At 50.7% G+C, this 9,313-nt stretch overlaps 3 protein-coding genes across 3 annotated transcripts; 2 read left to right on the forward strand and 1 right to left on the reverse strand.

The window, feature by feature from the left end:
* Window positions 1-758: 758 nt before the first annotated feature.
* Window positions 759-1,646, forward strand: LOC112089124. The gene is made up of 2 exons (XM_024160100.1): window positions 759-1,278; window positions 1,372-1,646. Exons 1-2 carry the CDS (start codon window positions 759-761, stop codon window positions 1,644-1,646), a joined length of 795 nt encoding a protein of 264 aa, XP_024015868.1.
* A 540-nt stretch (window positions 1,647-2,186) lies between these two features.
* On the forward strand, window positions 2,187-5,296 carry LOC112089125. Its single transcript, XM_024160101.1, has 4 exons — window positions 2,187-2,668; window positions 2,788-3,372; window positions 3,418-4,096; window positions 4,781-5,296. Exons 1-4 carry the CDS (start codon window positions 2,187-2,189, stop codon window positions 5,294-5,296), a joined length of 2,262 nt encoding a protein of 753 aa, XP_024015869.1.
* Window positions 5,297-6,715: 1,419 nt separating this feature from the next.
* Window positions 6,716-8,330, reverse strand: LOC112089126 (uncharacterized protein At3g60930, chloroplastic-like). The gene is made up of 3 exons (XM_024160102.1): window positions 7,757-8,330; window positions 6,890-7,662; window positions 6,716-6,817 (listed from the first exon to the last, which is right to left on the reverse strand). The coding sequence occupies exons 1-3, from the start codon at window positions 8,328-8,330 to the stop codon at window positions 6,716-6,718; spliced, it is 1,449 nt and encodes a 482-aa protein (XP_024015870.1).
* Between the last annotated feature and the right edge of the window lie 983 nt (window positions 8,331-9,313).

Genomic DNA, 9,313 nt, shown 5'->3' on the forward strand with positions numbered 1-9,313 from the left:
AAGTCTCCGATCCGACCCGCGGCGAAAATCCAACCGAGGAAGAAAACCTCCAATGGATTGAGCAGGCAGAGCGCGAAGACGAGCCGAGGAGAGAGGAGCGGGAGCGACCCCCCCCCCAATCAAAGGGAATGACTCACGCACAAGCTCTCAAACTCAAAGAGCTGCGAGCCTCGATGGCTCGGACAGTGGCTGAAATACGCGCCATGAAATCCCAAGTGCACAACGCAACAAGCGCCGCGCCCGAAATCGACCGAATGCTTGAAGAAACTCAGAGAACCCCATTCACTGCAAGAATCACGGAGGCCAGGATTCCCGAGCCAGGGAAGGTGAGAATCCCGTTCTACGAAGGAACAACCGACCCAAAAGCACACATCACAGCGTTTTGGATAATAATGGGACAAGCCTTCACAAAGAACGCCGCTAAACTCACAGAGCACGAAGTAGATGCCTGATACTGCCTGCTCTTCGTGGAGCATCTCAAGGGAGCCGCACTCGAGTGGTTTTCGAGGCAGGAACGAAATTCAATCGACAATTTTCAACAGCTCTCCGCCTTGTTTCTTAAACAATACTCGATGTTTATGGACAGAGGAACATCTGATGCCGACCTATGGACACTATCCCAAGGATCGAACGAACCACTTCGGGATTACATGGCAAGATTCAAGGCAGTTGTATCCAAAATAGAAGGGATAAGCGACAAGGCTGCGCTCGAGGCTCTGAAACGATCTTTGTGGTACAAATCCGAGTTCCGACGGGAGATGGCTCTCAACACGCCGCAAAAAATTCAAGACGCTTTGCACCGATCATCAGACTTTGTCGTAAACGAGGAGGAAATGAAAAACTTGGACGAGCAGTACGAAGCAACGAAAGCAGCAATCCGAAGCTCAATTTTGCCGCGCCCCGCGAAGAAGGGCAACCCATCGAACAACACAACAACGCAGAGCTCGGATGAACCTAGAAGCAGAGGTGCCCATAACTACCGGGTAGGCACCGGACGCGGAAGAGGAGAGCCGCGAAACAACACTTGGGTGAGAAAGTCCGCCAACTACGACGAGAAGGCTTTCTGCGAGTATCACCAGACCTACGGGCACTCAACGGCTCAATCCCAAACTTTAGGAGCAAAGCTTGCAGCTAAGATGGCAGCGGGAGAGCTCCAAAATGCGGTCAACCTCAAAAACCTCGTCCCTAACGAACAACAAGAAAGAGCTGAGCCGAGCAGCGCAGCAGAACCCGCGAATCCTCCCCGACGAGGCGATAACTCCAAGCGCGATAGGAGAGGCGAACCTGAAGAGCGACCTGAGCCGAGGCAAAGGATCAATATGATCATGGGTGGATCTCAATACTACCAAGATACTGTGTCCTCCATCAAAGCCTATCAACGCCGAGCCGAAGCAAAGGAGAATTGGACAGAACTAACCGACATTCCAAACACAGTGATCTCCTTCGCCGAGGAGGAAACAGCAGGAATCGATCGACCTCACAACGATCCGTTGGTGATTGAGTTAACGATCAGGGATCATGACGTAGCAAGGGTGCTCATCGATACTGGAAGCTCAGTGAACGTCATCTTCAGGGAAATATTCAAAAGAATGGGAATCAATCTCTCCGAGGTAGAAGCAATCCCCAAACCTCTAACTGGATTTTAAGGAGAAACAACGATGACTATGGGAACGATCAGGCTTCCTGTGGTAGCTGGCGGAGTCACTAAGATCGTCGAATTCTGCGTCATTGATCACCCAACAATCTACAATGTGATCATGGGAACTCCATGGATCAACGAGATGAGGGCGGTCTCCTCCACCTATCATCTCTGTCTCAAATTCCCAACTCCATCGGGTGTCAAAACGATATGGGGGAATCAGAAGGAGTCAAGAATGTGCTGCCTAGCCGAGCACAAGCTGAGGAACCCCGTCACTGACGCACGAGCAGACATAGACTGCAAAAAATTGAAGACAGACCGAGAGCCCGCGAACGAGCTCTCGAAACTCTTATAGCAATTAAAGATCGCGGAGAACCGCGAAACACGCGCCGAGCCGGTATGCGACGCAGGGGACTCGGTGTGCATAGACGAGGCGCGTCCGTAGCGATGCGTCGAAATTGGAACGAAACTAGAAGAGCCTCTGAGAAGCGAACTCCTTTCTCTCCTCAAGGAGAACATCAACACTTTTGCCTGGACAGCAGAAGATATGCCAGGCATAAGCATCGACGTAACCTGTCACGAGCTGAATGTGGATCCGACCTTTAAGCCAGTCAAGCAGAAAAGAAGGAATCTTGGTCCTGAACGAGCTAAAGCAGTTAACGACGAAGTCGAGAGGTTACTCAAAATAGGATCAATCGCCGAGGCCAAATATCCGGACTGGCTCACAAATCCGGTGGTCGTGAAGAAGAAGAACGGCAAGTGGCGAGTATGTGTGGATTTCACCGATCTCAACAAGGCGTGCCCAAAAGACAGCTTTCCCTTGCCACACATCGACCGGCTCGTCGAAGCCACTGCAGGGAATAGGCTGTTAACATTTATGGACGCGTTCTCCGGCTACAATCAGATCCTGATGCATCCTGATGATCGGGAAAAAACGGCATTCATGCCGTTCGGGCTCAAGAACGCAGGAGCAACGTATCAACGGCTCGTCAATAAAATGTTCGCGGCTCAGCTCGGAAAACCATGGAAGTATACATCGACGACATGTTAGTCAAATCACTCAAGGAGGAAGACCATGTCGCGCATCTATGGGAATGCTTCGAACAATTGAACAAGCACAACTTGAAACTAAACCCCGCGAAGTGCAGGTTTGCGGTCACCTCGGGAGAATTCCTCGGCTATCTGGTAACTCACCGAGGCATAGAAGCAAACCCCAAGCAGATCAAGGCGTTAATTGAGATGCCCTCACCAAGGACGAAGCGCGAAGTGCAAAGGCTCACAGGAAGGGTCGCCGCGCTAAACAGGTTTATTTCCCGTTCCACAGACAAATGCCTGCCCTTCTACGACACCCTCCGAGGAAACAAGAAATTTGAGTGGGAGGAACGATGCGAGACGGCTTTCCAGGAATTGAAGAATTATCTGGCGAGCCCACCAATCTTAGCAAAACCAGTCGAAGGAGAGCCGCTCTTCCTCTACATCGCAGTGTCTGCTACAGCTGTAAGCGGAGTGCTTATCAGAGAAGAACGATCCGAGCAAAAATTCATTTTCTACTTCAGCCAGACACTGACCGACGCCGAGACCCGCTACCCCCAGATCGAGAAGGTCGCCCCAGCCGTCGTAGTCTCGGCTCGCAAACTGCGCCCATACTTTCAATCACATTCGATTATTGTGCTCGCTACGCTTCCGCTGCGCTCGATCCTACACAGCCCTAGCCAATCTGGTCGGCTCGCCAAGTGGGCCATAGAGCTAAGCGAATAAGACATCGAGTATCGGAACAGGTCGTCTGCAAAGTCACAGGTGCTCGCAGATTTCCTCATTGAACTTCCCGCAAAAACAACAAACGAGCCGACTCTAGACGAAGTGTGGACGCTGCACGTCGACGGCTGGTCGTCTAAACACGGCTTGGGAATAGGAATCCGCCTCACCTCTCCCACCGGAGAAATATTGGAGCAGTCTTTTCGCCTGAACTTCCACGCCTCGAACAACAAAGCGGAATACGAAGCACTGATCGCCGGCATACGACTAGCGCAGGGAATCGGAGTTCGAAAGATAAGAACCTTTTGCGATTCACAGCTCGTAGCATGTCAGGTCAACGGAGAATATGAGGCGAAGGATGGACGAATGGGAGCTTACCTCAAGGTGGTCCGAGACTTGGTGCAAAAGTTTGACAAGTTCGAACTCACGCGCATTCCCCGAGGAGAAAACACCTCGGCCGACGCCTTGGCAGCACTCGCTTCGACCTCGGACCCAGACCTCCGACGGACGATCCCAGTCGAATTCATCGAACGTCCTAGCATCGAAGAGGTGGAAGGAGTTCGGCTGATAAATCCTCCTGAACAAGAACTAGAGGACGACGAAGCCATTCCTATGGATGAAGATGCTTCACCGGCCGAGCCGGAGTACGGCTGCGACAAAGAATGGCTCGGAGCTATCCGAGTGTATATTGCCGATGGAGAGGTGCCAAACAACAAATGGGAAGCCCACAAAATAAAAGCTCAGGCCGCGCGGTATGTCCTCGTCGATGGCGAGGAGTTTAAATGGAGATTTTCAGGGCCTCTCATGACATGCGTCGAAGGACTGGAGGCAAGAAAGATCATGCAAGAGGTGCACAGCGGCGCGTGCGGGAACCATTCCAGCGGAAGGTCGCTCGCTATCAAGATAAAACGGCACGGCTACTTCTGGCCCACGATGGTCAATGACTGCGAGAAATTTACGGCGAAGTGCGAGAAGTGTCAGCGGCACGCTCCAACAATTCATCAACCTACCGAGTTGCTCACGTCAATTTCGTCACCTTATCCGTTCATGAGATGGTCGATGGACATCGTCGGACCTCTACATCGCTCGAAGCAGAAGCGTTTTCTGCTCGTCCTCACGGATTACTTCTCCAAGTGGGTCGAAGCCGATTCCTACGCAAGCATAAAGGATGTTCAAGTCGAACACTTTGTCTGGAAAAATATCATCTGCCGAGATGGGGTAACCTACGAGATAGTCACCGACAACGGATCCCAGTTCATCTCAACACGCTTTGAAGCCTTCTGCGAGAAGTGGAAAATTCGCCTCAGCAAATCTACGCCAAGATACCCTCAAGGGAACGGACAAGCCGAAGCAGCCAACAAGACGATCCTCGACGGTCTGAAAAAGAGGCTCGACGCCAAGAAGGGACGGTGGGCAGACGAACTCGAAGGAGTCCTTTGGTCTCATCGGACAACTCCGCGCCGAGCCACCGGGGAAACTCCATTCGCTTTGGTCTATGGATCGGAGTGCATAATTCCCCCCGAGGTCGATTTCCCAGGTATTCGACGAAGAGTTCTACCAGGACAGGAGGGCTTGAACCACTTAATGATGCTAGATGAGCTCGACCTAATCAACAAAAAGCGCGACCAAGCCTTAATTCGAATCCAGAACTACCAACAAGCAACGGCGAGATACTACAACAAAAACGTTCGTAGTCGAAGGTTCAAAGAAGGAGAGCTCGTCCTCCCAAAGGTCTTCCAAAACACTGCCGAAAAGAACGCAGGCAAGCTCGGAGCAAATTGGGAAGGTCCTTACAAGGTCACAAAAGTGGTTCGTCCAGGAGTCTACAAACTCGCGACACTAGCTGACAAAGCGATTCCAAGATCATGGAACGCAATGCATCTAAAGATGTATTATCACTAAAGCTACAGCACGGCCAGCATGAACTACGGGACGGCTTGATCCCTGCAAAGGGTACGTAGGCAGCCTTTCCTCGGACGGGTTCAGCTGTCCCCCCTCTTAAAAAGGGGGGGGGTGGGTACGTATACACATACCTCCTTTAACTCTACAATTCTAGCTTGCTCACTTAGGAACATCGCCACTTCGGCACATTCTCATTCGTTTTGAATCATCTACTTATTTTCACGTTTACCTTGGATTTCTAGTTCGTTCATTATCGCTTCGGCTAGTTTCTCATTCCTTCTAAATCAACAACTTATTTTAACAAGTCCGGATTTTTAATTTCTTTCACTCGTCACTTCGGCGAGTAATCATACCACTTCGGCATGATATCATGACCTGATCACCTCGGACCTTAATTGGTCCTCAGTTTCAGTTCGGCAAATTAAGCCTCCGAACGCCTCGTCTCGTTGCTGGCCACAACGGGGCAACAAATACAAAGTTCTCTAAACGGAATTTTACCACCTTTCCTAGGACGACGGTGCAAGTTACATCCTCTACGGATAAAAATTAAGCGCGCTATACAAATATCAGACCAAAAACGTATCAGGTCACCACGGTTTACTATCGCACACGAGAATATAAGTCGAGACTACATCGCTTTCTCTAAAACCGAAGTAAACTCTTAAAACCCGGACAAACATACTCATTCTCTCGGAAACACCGGTCCATAGTCAGATTCAATGGGACTACCAAATCATCCTTGGCTAACAAAACAAAACGCCTCGTCGTTTTCACGGCTCGGCACCATGCAAAGCGAAAACGCCTCGTCGTTTACACGGCTCGGCACCATGCAAAGCGAAAACGCCTCGTCGTTTACACGGCTCGGCACCATGCAACGAGAAAACGCCTCGTCGTTTACAGGGCTCGGCACCATTCACAGCGAAAACACCTCGTCGTTAAACACGGCTCGGCATTGCCAACAAAAATTTGCCTCGACATTATCACTTAAATTTTTTCCAGAATCACCTAAAAGACGTGTCACAAAACTAACTCCCAGCTCAGGATTAAGAATCCAAACGAGATCCTTAAAACAACTCACCCCTTAGCCCGTATTTCTATCAATTTCAAAAATTTCGGCTAAGGAAGCAATCAAAATCATTCTCAACACAGCAATTTTCATCCTTGAAAATTTTCTCTAAGCCAATAGTTTTCGTAAACATTCTGACGGAGACAACTGAATCAGAAAACGGCTACGGAAAAGAATAACATAACCAAATGCAAAAGAAGTAACAATTGTCAGGTGGATAAAGCCATCCAGGCATCAGTAACATACGAGTTCAATACATCTTTTGAGCAACGCCACCTCGGCGCTTTTGGCTCTCCTTGCCTCCTCCAGGCGAATCACCGAGGCGGAAACTTTGTCAACGTCGGCGCGGAGAACTATCTTCTCCTCTTCCAGCCTCGAGCCTCATCCAAGCGACGTTTGACCTTAGATAGGTCCGCCTCGTACTCGGCCATCAGGTCGTTAATGGCCGCGACAAACTGCAAAGAACAAACTCGCGTTAAACACTTAATAAAAATTTGCGAAAATAAAGGAAAGCAAATAGAACGTACCTTGCTACCGCGCTTTGCAATCGCGCCGTACGACCTCGGCCTCCTCAGATTCTCCGGAGGAGGAAGACGCGTGTTCGCGTTATTTACACGCGAGAACATGACAGCAGAAGCGTCGGGGTCGTCGACGACCAACTTGCACGCGGCGGGGTCCCCAGGCGTCGGCTTCCGCCTCTTCTTGGACGGCACGTCCTTTTGAACAGCAACGCCCTTCCCCTTGTCAGCAGCCGAACGTTTTCGACTCGGGTCATGTTTCTGAACAACTGAAGTCAGGGGCCTCGTCGACTTCGGGAGGGCTAAAATGGCAGAGTTCGAAGGAGTTTTGCTCCGCACCGCCGAATCATCCCCGGAGACCTCGGGAATAATTTCGCCCGGTTCCACCTCGGGCGCTGCATCTCTCTCGACCGCCTCGGCAGTGTTGCCTTCTGCGGCTCGGACCATTTTGTCTCCTTCCCGGCTCGGCGGGTCGGGTTGAGGGATGGCCTCGGTTTGTGCTGGAACCGCCTTGGTCTGCGCTTGAGCCGCCTCGGCAGCTCGTCTCGCGGCCGCCTCTTCTTCATGCCTCTTCCTATATCTCAGAGCGATTATCACCATTTTCTCTCGTGTATCTCTTGAGGAGGTGGAAGATGAAGAACTGACAGGGACTCCGGCAAGGATAGCTCGGGCTTTCTCTACTCTCTCGAGGGTGAAATTCTTCCTCCAATTGACCTTCCGAGCCGAAAAAGAGTCTCGAACAACAAAGAGGTCGTCGGGAATGGGGGGAAGAAAGCACCGAACTGCAAAACAAAGCAAAAAAAAAAAAAAAATTCAGTAAGGGAAGAGGATACCAAAAAACAATTCCGAGCCGAGGCAAAGCTTCGAGTCGGCTACCAAGTGGTCCCCAAGCGGTCTTGGTTCTTTGAACGTAATCCTCGCCGACCGACGCCTCGTTCACCAAGACGTAGAAGAAGCGTTCAGTCCAAAACTGATCCTTGCTGGGAAAACCGCCTATAATCCGTCGCTTCGCCTTGTTGGAAATATAGAATCTATTTCCTTTCGGAGCTTTCCTGATTTTCAGCAAGTTCAGCAGGTGATTCAGCTCGATATCAAGTCCGCATTCGAAGCTTCGAACTAAGATGCCAATCATTAGCCGTAATCCCCTCGGCATGATTTTCCCAATCGAGATCCCGTGTTTCCAGAGATATTCAAGGATCACTCCGGGGATCGGGAACCAGAGAAAGCGAAGCTCAAAGAATGCCTCGTACAGAGTGAAGTGATTCTCTGGAGGCTTGTCGGTTCGGTCGCTCTTCTCTGGAACGACGAACTCCACCGCCTCGGATATCCCGAAGCGATGCCTCAACGCCTCAAGCAACTCAAGGGAGCAAAGCGTAGAGCCAGGCGGGTCAGGTTTTTGTCTCTTAACTTGTGGCCCTCGCCCAGATGTGGAAGCGCCTCGGGACGCCATGAGACGTTCCAATTCATGCTTCGCCTCGAAAAGGTCAAAGGGAAATGCCTCCTCCTCGGCTTTAAGTGCGGTGGATTAATGTCTTCATCCGGAACGGGATCCTGGGGACGGCTCGTCGAAACCGACGGCTCGTCATCCGGAGAGCCGACATCTGATGGATTTGCATGATTTAACGCCTCGTCAGATGAACGATTGGAACGGCTCGGTGAAACAGACGCCTCGGAGGATTCTGTCGTACCTCTCACCTCGGCATCTATGCGGCTCGGCTCGTAATGAAAAAGCGAATCCAACGAATCGTCGGAGCGCCTCGACATAATTTACGACTTATACAAGAGTTACAGCACGACTCGGCGAACCTCCGCCGGAAAAAGATCTGGAACAGCGGAGATCTCGGAAACCCTAGCCGGAAAATAAATAAACTAGAGAGAGAAAGAAGAGAGAAGGGAGAGCTACCTTTAGTGAAAACGAGTGAGTCTGAAGATAATGAGGAGGAATGAAGGAGCTCACCTATTTATAGGAAAACTGAAGCGCGTGAATTCCGTCCAACAGCGCGTGGGATCCGCGGTGAAACGGCTAGACCGAACTGCGTCGGTTGCACGCACCAATAGATCAAGAATTTTCTCTCGGAAGACCAACAGTTGGGATACCCAAGTTTTTGGCCGATATCTTACCAAAGTAAACGCCTCGTCGTTAACAAAACGGCTCGGCATTAGCTCTCTCTTGAAACGCCTCGTCGTTAACAAAACGGCTCGGCATTAGCTCTCTCTCTTGAAACGCCTCGTTGTTAATGAAACGGCTTGGCATTAGCTCTCTCTCTTGAAACGCCTCGTCGTTAATGAAACGGCTCGGCATTAGCTCTCTCTTTTGAAACGCCTCGTCGTTAATGAAACGGCTCGGAACAAACTTTCTCTCGAAACGCCTCGCCATTTACTCGGCTCGACATAACCTTCTCAAATCGCCTCGTCGCGGCTCATCATTACTTA

The sequence above is a fragment of the Eutrema salsugineum genome, unplaced genomic scaffold, assembly GCF_000478725.1.
Source record: "Eutrema salsugineum unplaced genomic scaffold, Eutsalg1_0 scaffold_12, whole genome shotgun sequence".
Lineage (NCBI taxonomy): Eukaryota > Viridiplantae > Streptophyta > Magnoliopsida > Brassicales > Brassicaceae > Eutrema > Eutrema salsugineum.

What these genes read in the sequence shown, in the direction of transcription:
- LOC112089126 (XM_024160102.1), bottom strand. Translation starts at nt 8,330, where the DNA reads ATGGCGTCCCGAGGCGCTTCCACATCTGGGCGAGGGCCACAAGTTAAG. An exon ending in GACCGCTTGGGGACCACTTG is followed by an intron (nt 7,663 to 7,756) that starts GTAGCCGACTCG and finishes TTTGTTTTGCAG; the next exon opens with TTCGGTGCTTTCTTCCCCCC. An exon ending in TTGCAAAGCGCGGTAGCAAG is followed by an intron (nt 6,818 to 6,889) that starts GTACGTTCTATT and finishes TGTTCTTTGCAG; the next exon opens with TTTGTCGCGGCCATTAACGA.
- LOC112089124 (XM_024160100.1), top strand. Translation starts at nt 759, where the DNA reads ATGGCTCTCAACACGCCGCAAAAAATTCAAGACGCTTTGCACCGATCA. An exon ending in CTCCAAGCGCGATAGGAGAG is followed by an intron (nt 1,279 to 1,371) that starts GCGAACCTGAAG and finishes CCTCCATCAAAG; the next exon opens with CCTATCAACGCCGAGCCGAA.
- LOC112089125 (XM_024160101.1), top strand. Translation starts at nt 2,187, where the DNA reads ATGCCAGGCATAAGCATCGACGTAACCTGTCACGAGCTGAATGTGGAT. An exon ending in CAGCTCGGAAAACCATGGAA is followed by an intron (nt 2,669 to 2,787) that starts GTATACATCGAC and finishes CGCGAAGTGCAG; the next exon opens with GTTTGCGGTCACCTCGGGAG. An exon ending in TGTATATTGCCGATGGAGAG is followed by an intron (nt 4,097 to 4,780) that starts GTGCCAAACAAC and finishes GGTCTGAAAAAG; the next exon opens with AGGCTCGACGCCAAGAAGGG.